This window comes from Kogia breviceps, chromosome 15 (assembly GCF_026419965.1).
Source record: "Kogia breviceps isolate mKogBre1 chromosome 15, mKogBre1 haplotype 1, whole genome shotgun sequence".
Lineage (NCBI taxonomy): Eukaryota > Metazoa > Chordata > Mammalia > Artiodactyla > Physeteridae > Kogia > Kogia breviceps.
Window position 1 is genome coordinate 14913648 of NC_081324.1, and position 23290 is coordinate 14936937.

At 45.0% G+C, this 23290-nt stretch overlaps 1 protein-coding gene across 12 annotated transcripts in view; it reads left to right on the forward strand.

Moving 5' to 3' along the window:
- Window positions 1–23290, forward strand: part of CCBE1 (collagen and calcium binding EGF domains 1) — a 232634-nt gene that overhangs the window by 183817 nt on the left and 25527 nt on the right. For 10 of the 12 annotated variants that reach the window (XR_010836854.1, XM_067014983.1, XM_067014984.1 and 7 more), the window contains exons 3-5: window positions 7891–7943; window positions 17310–17444; window positions 20212–20364. Coding sequence is in view for 11 of the 12 variants with exons in the window: in XM_067014983.1 (XP_066871084.1) it covers window positions 7891–7943; window positions 17310–17444; window positions 20212–20364 (341 nt within the window). In the remaining variant the exon portion in view is untranslated. Of the gene's footprint in view, window positions 1–7206; window positions 7332–7890; window positions 7944–17309; window positions 17445–20211; window positions 20365–23290 lie in introns of those variants that run through there. The other 2 variants (XM_067014991.1, XM_067014985.1) reach the window with 2 other exon arrangements.

The window sequence follows — 23290 nt, forward strand, 5'->3', positions numbered from 1 at the left end:
ACCATCCACCTCCAGAACTTTTTCATCGTCCCAAACTGACATTTTTGACCCATTTGTAGCCCGTGTCGAAATTTCCTTCCTTTTTAAAGATGATGAATATTTCATTGTGTATATATACCACATCTTGTTTATCCAGTCATCTGTCGATGGACATTTGGATTGTTTATACCTTTGGCTATCGTGAAAGATGCTGCTATGATCAAATATCTACTTGAGTCTGCTTTCAGTTCTTTTGGGTACATACCCAGAAGTGGAATTGCCGGATCATGTGGTAACTCTGGTTTTTGTTGTTGTTGTTGTTTGCGGAACCACTAACTGTTTTCCTCATTTGATTTTGACCACCAGTAATTGTGCATAGAAGAGCAGATTATACCTAAAATACTCCTTAGGAGTCTCTTAATATCGTCACTGAGACTTGGCAGTAACCAGCTTATATGTAGATGAATAAATAGGTTTGTTTGGGTTGGCTTGTTAGTTTGCTGATGCCATAGTGAACATGATATTATTCCATTTGCCTGGGAGGAGCATTTTCTGGTGAAAAGGCTGGAACCAAGCATGTCTAGCTGGGAGGTGAGTCATTTCGTTGGGCTCTGTTCTCAGGTCATCTGGTGTGAAAGGAATTCTAGTAGCTCCTACAGAGTCGTGCAAAGCTCGATAAAAGTCTCTGCAAAGGAAGAAAGGTAAAAGGAAGAGAGGAAAGCTTCCTCGCTTCTAAGGAGCTTGACCAAAAGATCCAGGACCACTATTAGATGCTCAAGCCTTTAATATTAGCCCCAAGGGATCCGTGGTCTGTGTTCTTCCCGGCAGAAGTTTCTCCTGGGCCTCCGGCTCGGGCATACCACACTGCAGTTGGGCTGGTAAGAATAAACGATGTAACTTGGCTCTACGCTTCCCCTGTCTCATTTGTCTTCACCTAGGACTGACTAGTTGAGGATGTGAGGAACCCACCATCTGTCTGCCTTTAGAAGCCATCACCAGGAGGGCTTCACTATCTTGGAATGAAATATTAAATTGGAAGGGTTCTTTATTTTTTTTCATCTTTGTTTTATATGGACTATAGTTGCATTACAGTGTTGTGTTAGTTTCAGGTGTACGGCAAAGTGATTCAGTTATACATATACATGTCTCTATTCTTTTTCAATTTCTTTTCCCCGTTAGGTTATTACAGAATATTGAGCAGAGTTCCCTGTACTATATAGTAAGTCCTTGTCGGTTATCTATTTTACATACAGTAGTGAGTATATGTCAATCCCAAACTCCCAATTTATACCTCCCTCCACCACCCTCTTTCCCCTTTGGTAACCATAAGTTTGTTCTCTGTGTCTGTTTCTGTTTTGTAAATAAGTTTATTTGTATCATTTTTTTTAGATTCCACTTATAACCTGTATCATATTGATATTTGTCTTTCTCTGTCTGACTTACTTCACTCAGTATGATAATCCATGTTGCTGAAAATGGCATTATTTCATTCTTTTTAATGGCTGAGTAACATTCCGTTGTATATATGCACCACATCTTTATTCATCTGTCGATGGACACATTTAAGTTGCTTCCGTGCCTTGGCTGTTATAAGTAGTGCTGCAGTGAACGTTGGGGTGCATGTATCTGAAAGGGGTCTTTAAAAAACATTTGGGAACTCTGTGTGCCTGGGCAGAATTATCTACTCGTGGGTGGTTTAGGTACTACTTGGTATCCTAGTCTTGAGCTTCTTGGGTACAGTTTTCCAAAAGAATATACCTTCTGCCTCTTGCCCAATAGGCAAAGGGTATCAGGCTAACTTCTTGGGTTTGTGGTGGGAACAGGAAGTCTAATTTCTCATCAGACTTTCAGGTCATCTTGCTTTCTTCTGGCCTCTACTTTCCTCGATATCTGGTATCTCCAGTTTCGCTGGCTTACCGAGGTTCTGCAGGGGTAGGTTGGCTGGTCTCTCCATGATCACCTCTTCTAGAAGCACTCAGGTTTGAAGTTACCCCACTTTGCAAAATCACTTCCCATCCTTCTGTCCACAGGCCGTGTTCATATTCAGCTAACCCTTGAACAACATGAGCTTGAACTGTACAGGTCCACTTAATACACAGATTTTTTTCAATAAGTATTCAGTACACAGTCGGCTCTCCATATCTATGGACGGATATGGAGCACCAACTGTATTTATTGTATTCTGCCATTTTATATAAGGGACCACAGCATCCATGGATTTTGGTATACCGGGGCTCCTGAAACCAAACCCCTGCGGTTACCGAGGGACAGCTGTGTTATGGTCCAGAGTTAGAAAGGTCTCCTAAATCCATGGGATACTAGTTCTCCTTGTTATTTGGAGTTAACTGGTGAAAGAAGACGATGACAAAAACGTTACTTTTCTATCATCTTGAAATCAGAAGTTTCTCTCCCCCCACCCCCTTCCCCTTCTCTTTTGTTTTTGGAAGAAGAGATGGCATCTGCCATTGACTAAGAAATGGAAGAAAGAGATGAGTCATGAGAGGAAAGCATCTGGGAAGAGTTGCTTTTGCTGTTTTCTTGCTGTGTTCATAAAGCTGCGACTTAGAACACCATTCTGACCCCAAACCAGACCCTGTTCTAGGCACCTTTATTTTATTATCTATAATCCTTGTGTTAATCCTATAAAGCAAATTTTATTGTTCATGTTTTATCCGTGAGGAATCTGAAGCTCAGCAAGTTTAAGAAATGAGCCCAAGGACACATCCCAAGCTCTTTTAAAATTTAAAACAAATTTTTTAAAATTTTTATTTGCTTTATTTTTTGGCTATGTTGGGTCTTCATTGCTGTCTGAGGGCTTCCTCTAGTTGCGGTGAGTGGGGGCTACTCTTCGTTGCGGTGCGCGAGCTTCTCATTGCGGTGGCTTCTCTTGTTGTGGAGCACAGGCCCTAGGTGCGCAGGCTTCAGTAGTTGTGGCCCATGGGCTTAGTTGCTCCGTGGCATGTGGGATCTTCCTGGACCCGTGTCCCCTACATTGGCAGGCAGGTCTTGTCCACTGCACCACCAGGGAAGCCCACATCCCGAGCTCTTTAAAGGTCAGAGCCAGAATTGTAAGCCAGGTCTGCTTAACTCCAAAGCCTTTGCTCCATCTAGCTTGGTACCAAATTCTCTAAAAAGTGTAGTTCTTTCTCTCATGTTTTAAAAAGCCTGGTATATTTGGTGCATGTCTAGGCAGCTATGCAAAGGAAACCTAAAATAAATCTTAGGAAAATTTACTGTTGCCTTGGAGCAAGTGTTGAAATACGTCTTGCCTACTAGCTCACTTGACCTTTCAAGGTCCCTTCTTCTGGCCCTCTAATTCTGTAGGCAGTGTTGTTGTTGTTGTTGTTTTAATTCTTTTCGAGCATCTGGTAACTCACAGCAGACAGTTGGATGATGAGATCTCTGTTATCTTCGTTTTCCCGATTTAGTTTTTCCTTCCAAAAGCTTTCACACACACTTGGCTGGTGGCATATATTTCTGGCTGCATAGTTTTTATTTATGATTTTTTAATGTGTGTTAATACTGAGGGGCACCCAGGGGAAACATCCACAGACTTTCCTGATGACCAGATATCACCCTTTCTATGTAACAACCATCTAATCGCCACTTCCGCTTGCCAAGAAATGAGAAAAATATTTGCATTTGGAAAAGCCACATTGTGACAATGTGAAGCGTATTAAGGACTGCCTCCCCTGATTCCACATGAGCTTTTCCTGTCTTAGTTTGTTTTCTAAAAGATAAAAACCGCACAGCCATGCTCGCAGTTAGATCTAATAAGTGTCTGTGCTTGCATAATGAGATTTCAGTTTGGCTGGCTCAACTTCATTATACGTGAATTATGTTGTAAGTAATCTCTGAAACAGTATAACACGTATGGCCAGTGTTTATTTTGTGATGCTTTGGACTATTTCATTGTTTACGTGGTGATTTATGACTGATGGGTGTTTAATATGCAAAATAATGCCGTGTTCCCGGGAGGGTACAGTGCAGCCTCCGACCTCCTCCTCTTGAGCAGAGACAGTTAGTTATGCAGTTAAGAAAAAACAGCCAAGGGGAGGTTAGTTCTTCGCTGAGCAGATATTTAAATGAAGCATGTCCATCCTGAAGCTCAGATTTTCTGACAGAGCTCCGTAGCCTCTTGAAAGCATATCAAATCACTATGTTATCACTTATTTCCATAAAAAAGCAGATGCAGACTTGAGCTGCCACTTCTACAGGCCAAACAGTTTTCACTTTTTGTCTAATCAAGTTAACTGTCTGCTAAAAGGAAAACATCAGTACTCTTTGGACGAGTATATCAGGATGCAGGGTCTCTACAACACAACATGTATAAATGTGACCTATTCTCAAGGGAAAAGACAGTCAATGGTGTGAACTCTAAGATAACCCAGAGGTTGGAATTATCAGATGCAAACATATAACTATGTTCAATGATATAAAGGAAGATATACTTGTCATAAATGAAAAAGTAGGAAATCTCAGCCCTCCATCTCTCCAATGCTTGGAGAGAAGAATGCTTGGCTCCACTGTGTGGTCCCAAGCCCTTGAAATGGTCAGAAAGGTTAGAGTGCCCAAGTTTAATGTCTTAGATGTAGAAAAACAGATTATAAGGATTTCATCCATTTGCATGAACTTGAAAATGCCATAGAACATCTCAGAGGCAGTGCCTTAGATGTGCCATTTAGGTAGAAACAGACAAATAGAACCATATGTTTAAACGTGGTGTTATACTTGAGATGTATCAAAAGCACGTGTTTTGCCCCTCCATCCAGCTTTCTCATGAATCACTCGAGTTTCGAATCATCTAGTGCACTGCTTCCTCCTATAGCTTTCTGTAGGACAACCTTAAGTGATACAGTGAGTAATATCCGTGAAATTTTAATGAATGCTCTGTTAAGCCAGTTTTCTTTTTGGTTGTTAGGAACTTGGACTTTCTTTTTAAAAATTAATTAATTAATTTTTTTTATTTTATGGCTGTATTAGTTCTTTGTTGCTGCACTCGGGCTTTCTCTAGTTGCAGCGAGTAGGGGCTACTCTTCATTGCGGTTCGCAGGCTTCTCATTGCGGTGGCTTCTCTTAGTTGCGGAGCATGGGCTCTAGGCACCCAGGCTTCAGTAGTTGTGGCACGCAGGCTCAGTAGTTGTGGCACACGGGCTTAGTTGCTCCGTGGCGTGTGAGATCTTCCCGGACCAGAGCTCGAACCCGTGTCCCCTCCATTCGCAGGCAGATTCTTAACCACTGTGCCACCAGGGAAGTCTGGAACTTGGACTTTCTTAAACCATGGAAAACTAGGCAGAGTTTATTTCATAGAATGTAAAGGTAGGTCTTCTACCACCATTACAAATAATCATCATCATAAATTTATACCCCACGGGCTTTTCTTGTCATGTAAAATTACAATGCAGTTGGAGATATTGGGGAATTAGGTCTAACGGGAAGGCTCTGGACGTTGCCCCAGATCGCTCATATCAGTAAATTACATATACATAAGTATTTCCTCTTAACATAAAGTATGTCAATGAGAGATTTAAAAATAGTATGTATTGAGTGGACAAGTACAAGCAGGCAAATGTATCCTTTGTTGAGGGTGGGGTTGAGCTTAGCTATTTCACTCAAGTCTGCTTTGGGAGCATCCCAAATGCCATTGTTTTTCTAATGGAAGCCCACTTATTTTGCTTTGGAAGTAGGATTATCTGCTGCATCTGGGCTGCACATGAGATGTGACAGGAAGGAATGAGGTAATACTGCTGAGCCCGGTTAGGCATCAGAATGTTCTTGTACTAGATGTGATGTTTATAAATTGTATAAAGTAATAAAAATTTTCTGAGTTTTTAAAGCTTGGGGAAGAGATTGCTTAAGTCTCTCCTATGAGTGGTCATTCACTTAGCAGACCAGTCCACAAAACTTGATTTGACCAGTAAGATTACACTGACTTGCAAAAGTAGAAAATAATGCTGTTAAATTATTTTTTTTTACTAAGATGGGATGGAAAAAAATGCATTTAAGTTTGTCTCTTCTTAAAGAGACAGAAGGTCTTGTCTAGTCCGGTCGAAGGTTCTGGCCATTTGAAGAAAGTGGAAACTTGCTTTAAGACACAGATAATGCCTAATTTTCCAGATCAGTGGTTTGTGCCCCTGATTCATATATACAGGTGAACATGTTAACACAGGTGGCATGATAGGTTGCAGGTGATATGCAATTCCTAGCTGGTAGATCCTATTTAACTTAATCCCTTTCTGTTCCACCGGGAAAGCATATCCAAATGCAAATGAGTCAGAATGACATTGCGATGAGAATAACCTTGAATCTGATTTCTCATGGTTACAAAGAAGAGTATTTTTAATGGTAGTTTAACCATTATAGTCAACTCAAAACATCTCGGTAAGTTCTTGAGATTTGCAGATTCACAGGACCCTGGTTAATTCTTGCTCTCTGATTTAACATACACTGATGTTGGAAGTGGTAAAGGGAAGCTTACTTAGAAACCAGCTGGGAGAGAAGGGAAGGGAAAAGTGATGGAGATTGGAGAGATGGAGGGCTGAGATTTCCTACTTTTTCTTTCATGACAAGTACATCTTCCTTTATATCATTGAACATAGTTATATGTTTGCATCTGATAATTCCAACCTCTGGGTTATCTTAGAGTTCACACCATTGACTGTCTTTTCCCTTGAGAATAGGTCACATTTATACATGTTGTGTTGTAGAGACCCTGCATCCTGATATATTCGTCCAAGGAGTATTGATGTTTTCCTTTTAGCAGACAATTAACTTGATTAGACAAAAAGTGAAAACTGTTTGGCCTGTAGAAGTGGCAGCTCAAGTCTTCATTCAGCCCCTTTTGTCTTTAGCTGAGATGTTTTGGATCTGCTCCTCACACACATGGGTTAGGGGTTACCAGAGACTTGGACAGGGTTTATACGCAAAATTCAGGGCTCTCCTTCTCTAGCACTATCCTTTCCAGGATTCCTTCTCAATTTCTCATGGCTCTGGATCCCAAGGCTTTGTCCTCTGTTTGATCAGGCCAAAAAATACTGCAGGTTTTTCTCTCTCTCAGACTTTTAGCTTCCACATGGCACCTTGTGATCTGCAGACAGGATAAAGCCCTAAAAAGCAGGAAAATTACCCTCTGTCAGTCCCTTGTTGAAAATTTCAGCTCTCCTCCTAAATCTGTCTGCTTTAACTCTCCAGAATCATCAGGTAGTTGTTTGCTTCTGTTTTGTCCAGAGTTTACTGTTGTTATCTGCAGAGGGGGCTGGTCTCTTAGGAGGTCACAACTCCATACCAGAGATATGATCCCTACAGTGGAGATTTGCATTTTGAACTGATGGCACCATTTCTTGGGCAGAGATGTAAGTCTTGGATGTTTATGTTAAAATATGCCTGTTAGCCATTCTTAAAATTCAGATATTTTAGGTATCTTTAGGTACCTTATGTGGTACAGGTGTTTTTTTAAAAAAAAAAGGAGGGGGGGGAGTCAGAATGCTTGGGTTCCAGTCCCAGGCTTGATAATAATTAGTTACCTAATTATTATATGGTAATTATCAGTCATTATGTTATAATTAGCCTAATGTTACTATAATTAGCTCATATAATTAGCAAGTCATATGAATCCTTGACCTGTAGGATGATAAGCCACTAATCATCTAATATAAATATCTTGAAGTCTCAGGGTTAATTCACTTCATAGGATTCAAAGGATTAATGTCCTGTATTAGGTGGGGAAAGGGTGTGGTCATATGATAGTGATAATATTTTTTCTTTTTATCTCAGATTCCCTCTACCCCGACTTTCCTTTATGCCTCAGTTCTTCCTGGGCGCAAGTTATTTCATTCAAAATCGCTAATTGTACAGAATTTTATTTTTAATCTAACATATCCCATTTAAAATGCATTTTTGTTTGTCTCTTAGGAGGAAGTGCTGCAAAGGGTATAAATTTGTCCTTGGACAATGCATCCCAGAAGGTATGTGATATAATGGATTATATCTTCTCACCTTGTTTATGACTAATAACCAGAGGTCTGTAAAGTTCAGATGTACACGGAACATAGGTATGTTATTGGTACATGCATGTGTAATTTCTCTCTTTTTTTGGCTGTAAATTCTTCTAATGCCAATTTGGTTATACATGTCAGGCTCTATCTAAATCATTACATAGCATTACATGCATATTGAGTAATTCCCGTATCTCCGGTTTTGTGTCGTAGAGGCTGTAATTCCCTAGTCAGTATTTCATGCACAGTTAGAACACAGCCATCTTCCCCAGCCTCTCCACCTGCTTTTCATCTGCTAAACGTGAAGCCCCTTGATCATCAGCAAACACCGCTCAGCCCAGCACTGAAGAGACAGAGTGATGTAAGACGTGGGCCCAGCCCTCAAGCTGGGAGACAGAATGTGGATGGCATGGAATCAGAGAGACCTGGATTTTAATCATGCTTCCATGTTGCCATAATCCATTTGCACTGCTGTGACAAAGATACGTTAGACTGTGTGGAGGCTGGGAAGTCCAAGAGCAAGGCACTGGGAAGTCCAATGTCTGGTGAGCACTTCCTGGTTCATAGAGAGCCATCTTCTTGCTGTGTCCTCACATGGTGGAAAGGGCAAGGGAGCTCTCTGGAGTCTCTTTTATAAGGGCACAAATCCCATTTATGAGGGCTTCACCCTCATGATCTAATAATCTCCCAAAGACCCCCACCTTATACCATCACACTGGGGGTTAGGATTTCAAAATATGAATTTCAGGAGGACACAAACATTCAGTCCAAAACACTCATCCTGCTAGCAATGACCTTGGGCACGTGACTTTCTAAACCTTAGTTTTTGCAGAAAGTGATAGTACTTGACTCATGTGGTGGCTTTAAGAGGATTACCGTATGTAAAGTACTTGGAACAGAGGCTGGCTCTTATTAAGTGCTTGATAACTCATGGTTCCTGTTATTACTAACAACTGCAACATGCATAGTAGAGACACGCATATTGCAGAAGGGGCACGTAGTCCCAGAGACCAGGGCGGTCAGAGGTGGCCTCGAGAAGGAGAGGAGTTTTGGAGCTAGGTTATGAGGAAGGCTGCCCAGGACTTAGACAAGAAGGAGGAAGAGAACTGTGAAAGATTCCAGGCAGAGCACTGATACAGAAAACACTAAGAACTGTTGGAAGAGCATGAGATGAGTTTGCCCAGGGCTGGGCTGGGAACAGGTGAGTAGGTAATGTGACATAGTTTTCTTCACTGTTGGCCAAGAATCCACGTCTCTCTAGTGGACTGGGAGCCCAGCCAAGCTAATTATGTTGCATTATCTCATAGGGAGCCGTTTCTTTATCAGTTAGAGATAAATGAATCCTTCTTATTTATTGCTCTCTTTTGCAGAAGAGTTCATGAAACCATAGCTGTCAACTCTGAGAAAGCTGCTTTAGGAAGGCTGGTTAGGAAATCTCTTCACGTACGTTGGTTTATACTGGTCTCTCCAAGACGGAATTTCTCACTGCCAGCTAGTTCTGTTAGAGCTCGGTGGGAAAAAAAGCACAGAGGTCAAAATAATTGCATTCTTTTTTTTTTTTTTTTTTTTTTCCCATTATGCGGGCCTCTCACCGTTGTGGCCTCTCCCGTTGCGGAGCACAGGCTCCGGATGCGCAGGCTCAGCGGCCACGGCTCACGGGCCCAGCCGCTCCGCGGCACGTGGGATCTTCCCGGACTGGGGCACGAACCCGCGTCCCCTGCATCGGCAGGCGGACTCGCAACCACTGCGCCACCGGGGAAGCCCGGTTGCATTCTTTTATAAGCCAGCTTTTCTCAGCCACCAGCTGAGTCCTTTATATTTCAGTTTTGCAGATACAGAAGATAATGGAGTTTAGGTCCATCAATTTAAGATACCAGTTAAGGACCTTGCCCAACCGGATTAAAAACACATTACATGGATACCACAAGCTTAGAGTTTCTTTAAATGATAGGTGTTGTGGTTTCAATCATCTAAGCCTAAAACCAGTCTCCCTCACCCTGCAGTGAGACATTATCAGCACCTAAGATTAATGTAACTTAGAACTGCATATTTCCAGGAAAAGGGGTCCCAAGTGCTGAAAGTTGCTTTGCCGTAATTAACTCTGTTCTATCGCTTTTCACTAGAACACTTTTTTTTTTTTTGATTTGTTTTCCTTTGTGGGAATAAGTCAGTGTGTGTGTGTGTGTGTGAGTGTGTGTGTGTGTGTGTGTGTGTGTGTGTGTGTTTATGACTAAAGGTATCTTTCATCATAAAGGTTTCTGTTACCCAAGGATGCAAAGTGTAGGATTTCAGAAAAGTTGGTGTATTAGTCACGATTCTCCAGAGAAACAGAGATTTATTTTAAGGAACTGGCTCCTGAGATTGTAGAGGCAGGCACATCCAAAATCTGCAGGGTAGGCCAGCAGGCTGCAGACCTCAGGAAGAGTTACAGTTTGAGTCTGAAGGGCCATCTGCTGGCAGAATTCCCTCTTTATCAATGGAAGGCCATCATTTTTCTATTTAGACCTTCAACTGATTGGAGGAGACCAGCCCACAGTGTGGAGGGCAATCTGCTTTACTCAATGTCTACTGATTTAAATGTTAATCTCATTTAAAAAAAAAAAAAATCTCTGCAGAAAATTCTAGAAAAATGGCCAGATATTTGGGTACTGTGGCCTAGCCAAGTTAACCCTTAAAATTAGCCATTACAGATAATAGGAAGAGACTAGAATTTCTAAACAAATATGCTAGCGAGTAGAAGCTGCAATTTTAAAGTGTTGTTGCCTCATTTGTTTAAGTGTCAGCAACTTGTGGCCTGTGAGCCAAATCTGGCCCACCACCTGGTTTGTAAATAAAGCTTTCCTGAAGCACAGACATACCCATTCACTTCAATATTGTCTATGGCGACTTTTGCCCTGCAACAGCAGAGCTGAGTAGCTGCAACAAAGCCCTTCAAAGCCAAAAAGTATTATCTAGAACCTTTACAGAAAAAGTTTGCCAACCCCTGCCATCTTTCAGATATCCAAACAATCGTTAGAACTAATAGTAAAAGAAGCTAAAAAGCAGGTCAAGCTTTGACTAGGTGTCAGGCACTGTGCTTAATGCATCATGCAATTTAATCTTCCTAAAAGCACCATGAAGCTGGTCTTACTGTTCTCCCTATTTTACAGGTAAGGAAGTTGAGTCTTAAAGACCTCAGGATCACAGGGAGAGTAGCAGAGTGGGGAGGGTTGGCTCCAGACCCTGTGCTCTTCGTCATACCACTCCATGCCTCCTAGAATAGAGCCCGGCACAGAGTAGGCGTTCAGCAAATATGGCAGAGCAGGATCGAGTCCTGTGGGGATTGGTGGGATGCAGAAGCTAAACTCTGTTGAGGACTTCAAGGAAGTCTTCTCAAAAAAGTGACGTTTGCATTGGGACTTGAGAAACTAGATAGGGTACTGACAGTAATAAAATGCTGAGAGTAAGAGTGGAGGGGTTGATTGGACATTATAAAGGGTGAAAACAGAATAAACAAAAACATAGCAGTAAGCCATGGACGTGATAAGGGATGATGGGGAAGAGAGTGTATTCCTTATCAAAGTGTGAGGAATTCATAACTGAGTCTTAAGGTTGGAATTGTAGTCTCAGGGATAGAACACCAAACCTCAAGTGCAAGAGTGAGCCATTTATATTTAATGTTGATGAGCATAGAATTTACAGGCTTTTTGAGCAAGGTGGTGACACTCACAGAGCTATACTTTCAGACTATTACTGGCCTGACAGTGTTACATAGAGTGGACTTAAAAGAGAAGAATCTTGAGATGAGGATTTACAAGGGAGGTTCTGAAGATCTGAGTTAGAACGGTGCCAAGAGAAATAGGACAGGTGAAACTAGAGAAACTGTAGAGGGAAAAGCTACAGAGCAGGAAGCTGACGGTCTCTGGAAAACCATGAAAAATGGAAAGTTAAATAAATTCACTAACCCTGCTACCTCCAGAAACCCCACAAAGTAGGGCAGCGAGAAGGTGTATTGTAGATGCCAGGGGTTCACAAAAGACATATAAACCCACAAAAACAAAGAAAAATGAAGAGGAGATAACAGCAACAAATATTTGGAATCTGGAGAACAGAGAGGTTGTAAATAACTTAGCAAAATGGGAAAGATGAATCCTTAACCAGCATCAGGGGAAACTAAGGAGCAACCCAATTTACACCAAAACAAATAACAATCAGAAAAACTAAAAGTTTCCAGAAACAGAGGTACTAGGAAGTGAAAAGCAATGTCAACACAGAAGGATTGACTGAAAACTTGTTTAAGAAGAAGTCAGACTCCCAGAACTTGTCCTTCACTCCACACAGACAGAATACTGCACCTTCCAAGACCAAGCACACGACCAGAGATGTATTCTTTTTTTTTTTTTTTTTTTTTTTTGTACGGTACGCGGGCCTCTCACTGCTGTGGCCTCTCCTGTTGCGGAGCACAGGCTCCGGACACGCAGGCTCAGCGACCATGGCTCACGGGTCCAGCCGCTCTGCGGCACGTGGGATCTTCCCGGACCGGGGCACGAACCCGTGTCCCCTGCATCGGCTGGTGGACTCTCAACCACTGCGCCACCAGGGAAGCCCAGAGATGTATTCTTTTGAGAGGGTACTTGGAGGCTGTTGGGACTGAGGGTGCCAGTGAGAGATGAAGGTAGGGTTCTGATACTGAAAATGGAAGGATTTAGTAAAGGATTGATCATGCATTAAATGTTGAAACACTCAACCTTCTTCTCCACTTGAGTTCCAAAAGTTCCTGACTTTACTGTCAGGCAAGGATTTGGAAATGTCTTCTGTGGATGTTATGGATGACTCAGGAAAAAAGTCCTAAAGAAACTGACATTGAAATGCACCAGGCAAATCACTTAAATGAAGCCCAGGCTATTTACAATAGCCAGGACAGGGAAGCAACCTAAGTGTCCATCAACAGATGAATGGATAAAGAAGATGTGGCACATATATACAATTGAATATTACTCAGCCATGAAAAGAAACGAAATTGACTTATTTGTAGTGAGGTGGATGGACCTAGAGTCTCATAAGGAGTGAAGTAAGTCAGAAAGGGAAAAACAAATACCGTATGCTAACACATATATATGGAATCTAAAAAAACAATGGTTTGACGAACCTAGGGGCAGGACAGGAATAAAGATGCAGATGTAGAGAATGGACTTGAGGACATCGGGAGGGGAAGGGGAGGCTGGGATGAAGTGAGAGAGTGGCATGGACATATATACACTACCAAATGTAAAATAGGTAGTTAGTGGGAAGCAGCTGCATAGCACAGAGAGATCAGCTCGGTGCTTTGTGACCACCTAGAGGGGTGGGATAGGGAGGGTGGGAGGCTCAAGAGGGAGGGGATATGGGGATATATGTATACATATAGCTGATTCACTTTGTTATGTGGCAGAAACTAACACAACATTGTAAAGCAATTATACTCCAATAAAGATGCTAAAAAAAAAAAAAAAATTAAGCCCAGTGTTTATAAAGTCTACCACATGCAAAGAGCTTCTATTTAGCTGGTTTTATAGCCTTCTATTCAATATTTAGCTAATTTTATAGCTTTGCTTCTATTTAGCTATATTTTTTTTATATTTTAGCTATTGTATTTAACCATGAATCAGTTACAGCAGATGTCCAAACAGGAAAAGGATCACCAGTCATAAGATGAAAACCTACAAAAGAAACATACAGGAAAAAAAGAGTCTTAGAGAAAACACCACACAGAAAGAAGAAAACTTCAAAGTAACTACCATTTATACATCAGTGAGTTACAAAAATGGTATAGCATCCATGGGACCAGAACATGGTGTTATTAAAAAAGATCATTCAAAGAAGAAATAAAGAATCCTTGGAAATTTAAAGCATGATAAAATGAGAACAGGAAAAAGGTTGGGAAATGAGATTGTGAAAATCTTTCAGGACCTGGAGCAAAAGATCAAAGAAATAAAAAATCGTAAAAGAAAACTATGAGAATATTATTAGAGGACCAGTCCAGGGGATGCAACATCCAAATAAGAGTTCCACACAGGGCTTCCCTGGTGGCGCAGTGGTTGAGAGTCCGCCTGCCGATGCGGGGGACGCGGGTTCGTGCCCCGGTCTGGGAGGATCCCACGTGCTGCGGAGCGGCTGGGCCCGTGAGCCATGGCCGCTGAGCCTGTGCATCCGGAGCCTGCGCTCCGCAGGGGGAGGGGCCGCGGCAGTGAGAGGCCCGTGTACCACAAAAAAAAAAAAAAAAAAAAAAAGAGTTCCACACAGAACAGAGGAAGAAGGAGAGAGTAAATCATTAAAGATATAATTCAAGAAAATTCTCTAGAATTGAAGGATATGAATTTCTAGATTAAAAGAGCCTACCAAAAATTGAAGGGGTCCCACATAAAGACATCATTGTGAAATGTTAGTACCTTGGGGCAAAAAGAAAATACTAACATTTTTCAAAGAGGGGAAAAATGAGATTTGAAAGATCAGGAATTAGAATCTTATAGGACTTATCCATAGCAGGACTGAAAGCTAGAAGACGGGAATAGTTCCTTCAAAATTCTGAGGTAGCTTTCCAAACCTAGAATTATATACCCTAACTAGCCATAAGGGTTGAAAAAAGACTTTTTCAGGCACACATGATTTCAAAATGTTAAATCCTGTTTAGACCTTTCACAGTCTCCTCCCCTCCCACCTTGCTCACTCTCCCAGCCCTGTTCTCAGTACTTAATAAGCCAGCAGCCAACAAGGCAGAAATGTGGTTTCCAGAGTACCAGTCACAAAGTAGCTCATGGAAGAGGAAGTTTGAAGCTAAGAGAGAAAGTTCACAACTACCCCCCCCCAAATATACAAAATAATAATTATTTTTTTATTGAAGTATAGTTGATATTCAGTATTGTTAGCTTCAGCTATACAGCAAAGTAATTCAGTTGTACATATATATTTTTCAGATTCTTTTCCATTATAGGTTATTACAAGATATTGAATATAGTTTCTTCTGCTATACAGTAAATCCTTGTTGTTTATCTATTTTATACGTAGTAGTGTGTATCTGTTGATCCCATACTACTAATTTATCCCTCCCCCACTCTTTCCCCTTTGGTAACCATAAGTTTGTCTCTATGTCTGTGAGTCTGTTTCTGTTTTGTAAATAAAGTGATTTGTATTATATTTTAGATTCCAAATGTAAGTGATTATATTTGTCTTTCTCTGACTTATTTCACTTAGTGTTATATGCTCTAGGTCCATCCATGTTGCTGGAAATGGCATTATTTCATTCCTTTTTGGGGCTCAGTAATATTCCATTGTATATATGTACCACATCTTCTTTATCTATTCATCTGTTGGTGGACATTTAGGCTGCTTGCATGTCTTGGCTATTGTAAATAGTGCTGCAGTGAACATTGGGTGCATGTGGTACTAGATAATTATTTTAATTCCAGGGAAAACAAAAGGGTCTTCAAAAAAGGATAGGGAATTAGAGTATACTTCCAGGCTTAGCAAAAAATAGCTTTTATATTGTCATTATGCTGCCAACACTGAAGACTTATAAAACCAAAATTTCGGTGTAACGACAGGGGCAAAATGACAGGGCAGCCCACAGCCAATCACGGCTGAGACGTTGCTCTTGAGCAAAAGGAGCACAGAACGTGGGCTGCCTAGAGGTGATGCTTCAGTGAAGAAAACATGGGACACATGCAGGAAGAGCAGGCCTGAAATCCACATCTATGGGGAGGAGTATTTAGCAAAGGGCCGCCTTCCAGGTCGTCCTGAGGTTGGCCTGGCCCTTGTCTCGCTGACCCCACACACATCAGGGGCTGACAGCTCACCCATTCCACTCTCACATGTGGCAGAGCAAAGCCAGGCTCACCTCACTCTGTTTCCAGCGATAGTTTATCTGTCAGCACCTGCGGGAGACAGTGCAGTGATTAATGAGATGCTGGGTCTAGTCTGGAAGTAAATGTTCCGTCTGAGCCTGCTGACTTAGAGCCAAAGCCCTTCAGAGGCTCGTTAAATATTAGTTTGTTTGCGAGGCCTGAGAAAAGAGGAGATGCCCTGATTCTCGACGAATAGAGCATCCGCCCCAGTGTGCACAGACTTAGAGCTGGAACGAGATCTCTGGCTATTCTGCCTTTCCCAGACGCCTGCTCACTCACCGTGCAGCATCGACCCCCCCCCCACTCCATCTGCATGCCTGCAGCACACAGAGACATCCGTGAGCCTCCCTCACTCCTGCCCGCTCCCCCCGGCCTGCCTGACTTCCAGCACCTCCCCGCCCCTCACGTGAGGACGCCGATGCCCATGGCCAGGGCTGGCTGTTCTTCAGTATTCAGCTGGAAGGAATTCCTTGTCTCTGCAGCAGTTGGTGAAAAAGAGGAAACAGGCCCCCAGGTAATTCAGCAGAGCCTGGCCACCGAAAGCTTCTTTGCTCTCTGGATGAATGACAAAAATCAACTACTGGGGGCTTCCCTGGTGGCGCAGTGGTTGAGAATCCGCCTGCTGATGCAGGGGACACGGGTTCGTGCCCTTCTCCGGGAAGATCCCACATACTGCGGAGCAGCTGGGCCCGTTAGCCATGGCCGCTGAGCCTGTGCATCCGGAGCCTGTGCTCCGCAATGGGAGAGGCCACAACAGTGAGAGGCCCACGTACCACAAAAAAAAAAAAAAAAAAAAAAAAAAAAAAATCAACTACTGAATTGCACACTATAAAAGGGTAAATTTTGTGCCATGTGGATTATATTTGAATAAAGGTGTTCTGTTTAAAATGAGAAAAGGAAAGGCAGCAAAAGAGAAATACAGTGACTCTTGATAATGGGGGAAATCCTCAAGTAGATCAGTTTTTAGAAAGAATAAGCATGGAAGTTTAATATCTGTAAATTGACCCTCTTGAATTTATATGTGTCCGAGAACCCACAGGAAAATCTCCTTTTACCCCAGGGATTGCATACTTTGGTTTGAAGACCTTTGCGCTAGATGAATTTATTTGAGGTTACTTTTACACGGTAAGCACATTCTTCTTACGTAGACTGTGGCAATCAGTACACCATTAAAGTTTGTCAAGATGCTCTTATAGAAAGAAGAAAATAAGGATGGTGAGGTGACCCAGGGCGTATCACAAGTGATATCTGCATTTAACCACTGAGATGCCAAGCACTCCAGTACCCACTGCAGCCCTCCTGGAAGATGCCCCGGGGCCTGAAGAGTTAATTCCCTCCACACATAGCTGGTCACACCACCGTTCCCCTTGAGCTGGGTGCGGCCGAGACAGTCTGTTCCCGACCAGGTCTGGGTGGGCCCCGCCTCCATCTAGTGAATGACTTGTGGTGGTTTTGAGTTCACACTTTTCTTTTTCAGATTATGATGTATGTGCTGAAGCTCCCTGTGAACAGCAGTGCACAGATAACTTCGGCCGAGTGCTGTGTACTTGTTACCCAGGATACCGATATGACCGGGAGAGGCACCGGAGGCGTGAGAAGCCGTACTGTCTGGGTGCGTTGGCGATGCGCGTTATTGCCTGGGTCCTGAGGATGTGCCAGATTCTCATGATTCTTTTGAGCATTCTTCATCAGTGGGGACCAGCTCTCAGGAGCCACTTTGATCCCTCCCCTTACATCCTGATACTTGTTGGATGGAGTTGGGTTGGTACTATTCTAGGGGTCGCTGCTTTTCACCATGATTATTAAAACAAACGATGGGGCTTCCCTGGTGGCGCAGTGGTTGAGAATCCGCCTGCCGATGCAGGGGACACGGGTTCGTGCCCCGGTCAGGGAAGATCCCACGTGCCGCGGATGCGGCTGGGCCCGTGAGCCATGGCCGCTGAGCCTGCGCGTCCGGAGCCTGCGCGTCCGGAGCCTGTGCTCCGCAACGGGAGAGGCCACAACAGTGAGGGGCCCGCATACCACAAAAAAAAAAAAAAAAAAAAAAAAACAAACGATAACCAAGGGATTCTTCAGGGAGTGGGTACCAGTCAGATCCTAAATGGCAGTGAGATATAAGAGCAGGAGAAGGGGACTATTATCCAATGAGAACTAGAATAAGGTGAAACAGAATATAAGTGGGCAGAAATGTGAAAATGCAGGAAGAACGAAACAAGAATAAGCCTTCTCTCAGAAGATGACCTGGAAGAGAGACTGGGAAAGAGGAGGTGTCTGTATGGCAGACAGGCTGGAAGCGACTCAGAGCTGAAGCCAGCGCCCGGGGCACAGCTGAGCAAAGCCAGCATCATCCATCGCCACCGGCTTGCACCCTCCCCGCCTCACTCACTAGGCTTCCCAGCCCTGCACTCCTTGGGTGTCTGAGGCAGGTTTATGGTCGTTGGCCCCTGGAGCTGCTTGTATCAAAGTGTGGTCAGTCCATGACTAAACTGTCTCAGAAACATCTGGGCTTATCGCTTACAAAAAAGGTTCCCGGCCTCCCCTCGAGACTCTGAGGGTGGATGCAGAAATCTGCATATGCACAAATGGACAGTGGAGTTTGAGGATCGGCTCACAGATGAACTGAGGAGACTGCAGAGGGAGCTGGATAGAAAATAAACCAGCGGTGATGAGCAGCCCCCTCCTCGTCCCAGGGGGGCTCTGGAGAGCACCATTTAAGAGAAGTTCTAGGCTTCCCTGGTGGCGCACTGGTTGAGAGCCCGCCTGCCGATGCAGGGGACACGGGTTCGTGCCCCGGCCCAGGAGGATCCCACGTGCCGCGGAGCGGCTGGGCTCGTGAGCCATGCCCACTGAGCCTGCGCGTCCGGAGCCTGTGCTCTGCAACGGGAGAGGCCACAGCAGTGGGGGGGGCCTGCGTACCGGAAAAAAAAAAAAAAAAAAAGAGAAGTTCTAGATGTTAGGTCTCCAGGTTTCTCCCCAGTGGCCCCTGGGATGGCGCCCCCCACTGAACAGGAATGGAACTGAGACCACCAAGCGAACGGAGGGGGACCCATGGGCTCTCCTGCAGAGAGCACCGTAAACCCCTGTGTGTACCACGGTCGGAGGTCCCAGGTACCAGGGCTCTGATTTCAGTTGTGGTAGCTTTGGTGCCCCTTTCTTTTCTTTGGGGGGCTTGGGGACCAAGCCAACACTAGCAGTCCGCTAAGAGTCCCACCTGTTTCCTTCTCCTTTCAACCTTGTCCTTCCTCCTGTGGACAGTAGAGGCCGCCTTGCCCTCAGGTTGAAGGTGGGGGCACGTGGACAGACGTGGTCAGCCCGAGGAATTGCAGGGGAGGTGCCAGCTGTGACAGCTTACGGGTGACCTAGTATGCATAGTATGAACTGCCAGGGGAACATCCAGCTGACCACATGCCCCTCGTGGGCGCACAGGGCCTGCCAGAGGTGGCTCCCCGGCTGCTGGTCCAGGGAGTGGCTGGGACCCTCGGCATCCTGGAGCGCAAGGTCGGGCTCTGTCCGCTGGTCACATGTGCACAGTCTGGGGCTGTGTGTCCTGGCCGCCACCCGGTATCTTCAGCCAGTGAGCGGGGAAACGGGTTCGGGCCTCCTCCTCTTCCCCTGCTGGGAAATGGCTTTGTTTCCACCCGTTCAGTAGGGGAGCAAGCCTGTGATGTGCGCAGTTCACGTGGACTTTCTCTGGTTACTTGTTTGATGGTGTCGTGGCTCATTTCCACCACTCAGGAGGGGTCTCTTTGGGTCATGGATGGGGCGGAAATTTCCTGGGGAAAACAGTCTCCGTCAGACCCATTACGACCATCTTCTTTTATCAGAAGTGGTTTTCCCCAGGTATCAGCACGTCTCCTGACTGGGAAGGAGCCGTTCCTAGTGGCCTTAGGTCTGCACCACGCTGTTAGGAACCTCTGGTCGTAAAGGGCACATAAAAACCCTCAGCACACTAGGGTCTTTGCAGGAGATCATTTCTACAATAGTCGTTTTCCAGAATGTGTTGCCATCTCTTATCTCATTTCCTCTTCCAGGGAGCCCTGCAAAAGTATTTAAGGCAGGCTTCACTGCCATGTTCTACAGTGAGAACTCTGGAGGCTAGCAGTGCCTGCACCAAGCCACGAGACTTGGCGGTGACAAAGCCACAACCAGGAACCCCGTCACCCATCAGTTTGTAACCGTGGTGACACTGCCTGAAGCGCTCTTGTCATGAGTGGCCCACATCTCTAGCTTCCCGCCTTGTTCCAGGCTCCGGTGATGGAGATCTGGCAGAGCGTCCTTTGCAGACGTTAACAGAAGGGCCAAGCCCAAGGTCGCCTGTTGTGCTGGAAGTGATCTCTCTGAAACTGTCTTAGTGTTCTCTGCATTTGCTTCAAACCCAGATATCGACGAGTGTGCCACCAGCAACGAGACGCTGTGTGCACACGTCTGCGTCAACACCTTGGGCAGCTACCGCTGTGAGTGCCGGGACGGCTACATCCAGGAGGACGATGGGAGGACGTGCACCAAGGGAGACAAATACCCCAACGACACTGGTGAGGAGGGCAAGTAAAATTATCCCCCTCAATGGATGGAGGGAGGGGAGGGATGGACAGGCAGGCACTTGGAAAGCCAATCGGCTTCCTCAGGAAGCAGTGGGCGGGAAGGGGCATGTGTATGAATGGCAGGTGGGATCTGGGGAAGAGAAAGGTAGAAGGTCAGACCCCTAGAGAACTCGTGAAAGAGCTGCCGGCTAGCGGCAAGGCGTGCGGCTGGTTTTGTGTTGGGAGAAGCTCTGCACCAAGCGCGGAGGTGTGACGTGCTCGCGGACAGATCGGTGGAAGTTAGTTACGAGCGGAGACCAAACGAGGAGGAGCAGAGATGAGGCCGGAAACACTGGGTTCGCTCAAAAGAGAAAGGGGGGCGGGGCGCTGAATAGAAACATGAAACAGTTCTGTGTAAGGCAGCAATCCATTTCAGCGCTACTGAAAGTATAGTCTGTGGCCCCGTGCCTGCCCGTGTGCTGTGATTTGGTTCATGCTCAGGTAAAAAAAAAAAACAGAAGTTGCGAGTGTTGAGAAACACCTTCCAGTCGTTCATTTTTATTGTATTTAGCAAGCCCGGTCCACCCTGATGTGGAGAACTTTTAGAAGCTGGCCTTTCTTCACAGAGTTTGCGAAGCTGCTTTACATTATTTTGACCAGATTCAACCGAGATGTCTGATCACTTAGGGATGTGATCGGCTTGAATGTGGGGTCATTGCCTTATTTAAGTGTGGAGGGGAGGGAGGGAGGGAGGGGAGGAAAGGGCATTCCTGTATGTCCAACCCCTGTAGGTCAGGAAGCTGCTGTCACCCTCCTGAGCTCAGAGCCCAGCTCTGACTCCTCGGGAGGGGAAAGTCGCAGGAGCACTGTCGTCTGGTGGGAGAGGTTAGCTGGGCCTGGGCCACCTCTGGGTGGCGAGGGGCTCCCAGGGCAAATCCCTGCTACCCAGAAATGCAGGGGGATGGAAGGACCAGAACTGCTGGACGCTCAGCAGATCGCGGTTCTTCCGTGTAACCTGAGATCCACAAAAGCGCGGGAGGCCGTTGCCATCAGCCGAGGACAGCAAAACAGCTCGGGACCAGCTGTCTCACATGGGAAAACTACAAAGCAAATCCTGAAGAGCAAGCGGGTTGAGCCATGAGGAAGCCCCCATGCATTAGAAGTAACGCAAGAGGTCCGCTTGCAGGCAGCTCAGGCTTGGGCAGCTTGGGGTCATTTGAATGACTCAGAGGGCTTAGTGTGACACTCTTTAAAGCCGGAAGCATGTGGGACCTGGGCGCCCAGAGGTGCTTAAAAGCAGGGGTAATCCGTCTTTTGGACATTTTCCAGACATTTTCAAAACATTTTTTTCAGACCACTTTTTTTTTTTTAACATCTTTATTGGAGTGTAACTGTTTTACAATGGTGTGTTAGTTTCTCCTTTACAACAAAGTGAATCAGTTATACACATACATATGTTCCCATATCTCTTCCCTCTGGCGTCTCCCTCCCTCCCACCCTCCCTATCCCGCCCCTCTTCAGACCACTTTTTAATTATGACTCAGAATTAAAATCACTTCACTTTTGTCCTGTGGTGGAGAAGGTCTGGGGGCGGGGGGTGTGTAACTCACCTCTTAGACTATGTCCTTCTTTGAAAGGAAGAATCTCACTGAAAAATGAGGTGCAGATTTTTAGCCACTGATCTATTAGAGATGGGCTGACTTGAGAGTTAGCAAGAAGAAAGCAGCTTACTAATTTTTCAGTTTGGAATTGGATTTCCGGCTGTGCTCCAAGCCAGGGAGCCCGTGGGCTTGGGCCGAGGGGTCCTCAACCCCGTAACCTTGTTGTGTCTTTGCCACGTATTTCTATTCAGGTGAAATCCCGTTTACCTGGGCGTGAAGGGCAGCCTTGGGCAATCTAGAGGAAACCGCAGAGGTGGCAGCAACAACTGCTGAGTATCAGGGTGGGGTTAGACGGTAGGGGTCTCTACATAGTAGGAAGCGGGCCACCTGTGAGCACTTCCCACCTGGCGGGGTAGAGTGGTCCGCTCGGAGACCCGACCTTAACTAGCAGAGACCACCGGAGTCGGATGGAATTTCCAGAGCCTCGGGGAAGATTTGATACATGGAAACTACTTGTTCTTTGGTCTCAGGTGGCCTCCGTCTCTTGCACTGATTCCTAGTTTCCCCAGCCTCATCCCTCCAGAGTCACCCTGGTTACTGTATGGTACCCCAGGAATGGGTCTGAGCCAGAGGCAATGACAAGGTGGGCCTTGGTGGGACGTGCTCACCCCCTGCCTCACTCTTGGGCAGTGTGGACCCAGAAAGGAAGCCAGCCCAAGAGCCAGGGCATGGGAAGGCCCCCATTGCAGCTTTGATATTAGCAATCTCTGGTGCTGAGTCGGTCCTGGGACCACACTCCTCTGTTTCCTTTCCTGAGAGATGAAATTGTACTTCTTTTAAAAAAGTCCAGACACACAAAATTTTCAGTATGAGAGGTCAAGAACTTACGTGATAACCATTTTGACTTCTAAGGCTAAGACTTCAGTAAAAAGAATCTGAGCATTCTTAAATATTAATTGGTTTTGTACCTCCTGTACCATTACTGTCATTTAAAGACATATTTTATCAACCATTTATTACAGCATTTCCCCATGTTGTCGTCTGTAGGACTTTGGGGTCCTGGGAGGTGTTAATTAGCCTTTCTTTGTTTGAAAGCTTCTGTGTTCAGATGTTCAGGGGAGAATGCATTTACTCTGCACCAACTTCTGCAGGGATTCATGATGTGAGGGCATTGAAAGCTCTGAGGTTGCCATTGAAAGATGTTAGTTTTGATTAAACCCGCACTTCCCCAAATGATTTCCTGGAGAAACACTTCTAAGAATCTCACAGATGACGGTGTCCTGAAACAAGACAGTTTGGAAAATTATAACTTATTAGCATCAAGGAGCTGAGCCCTG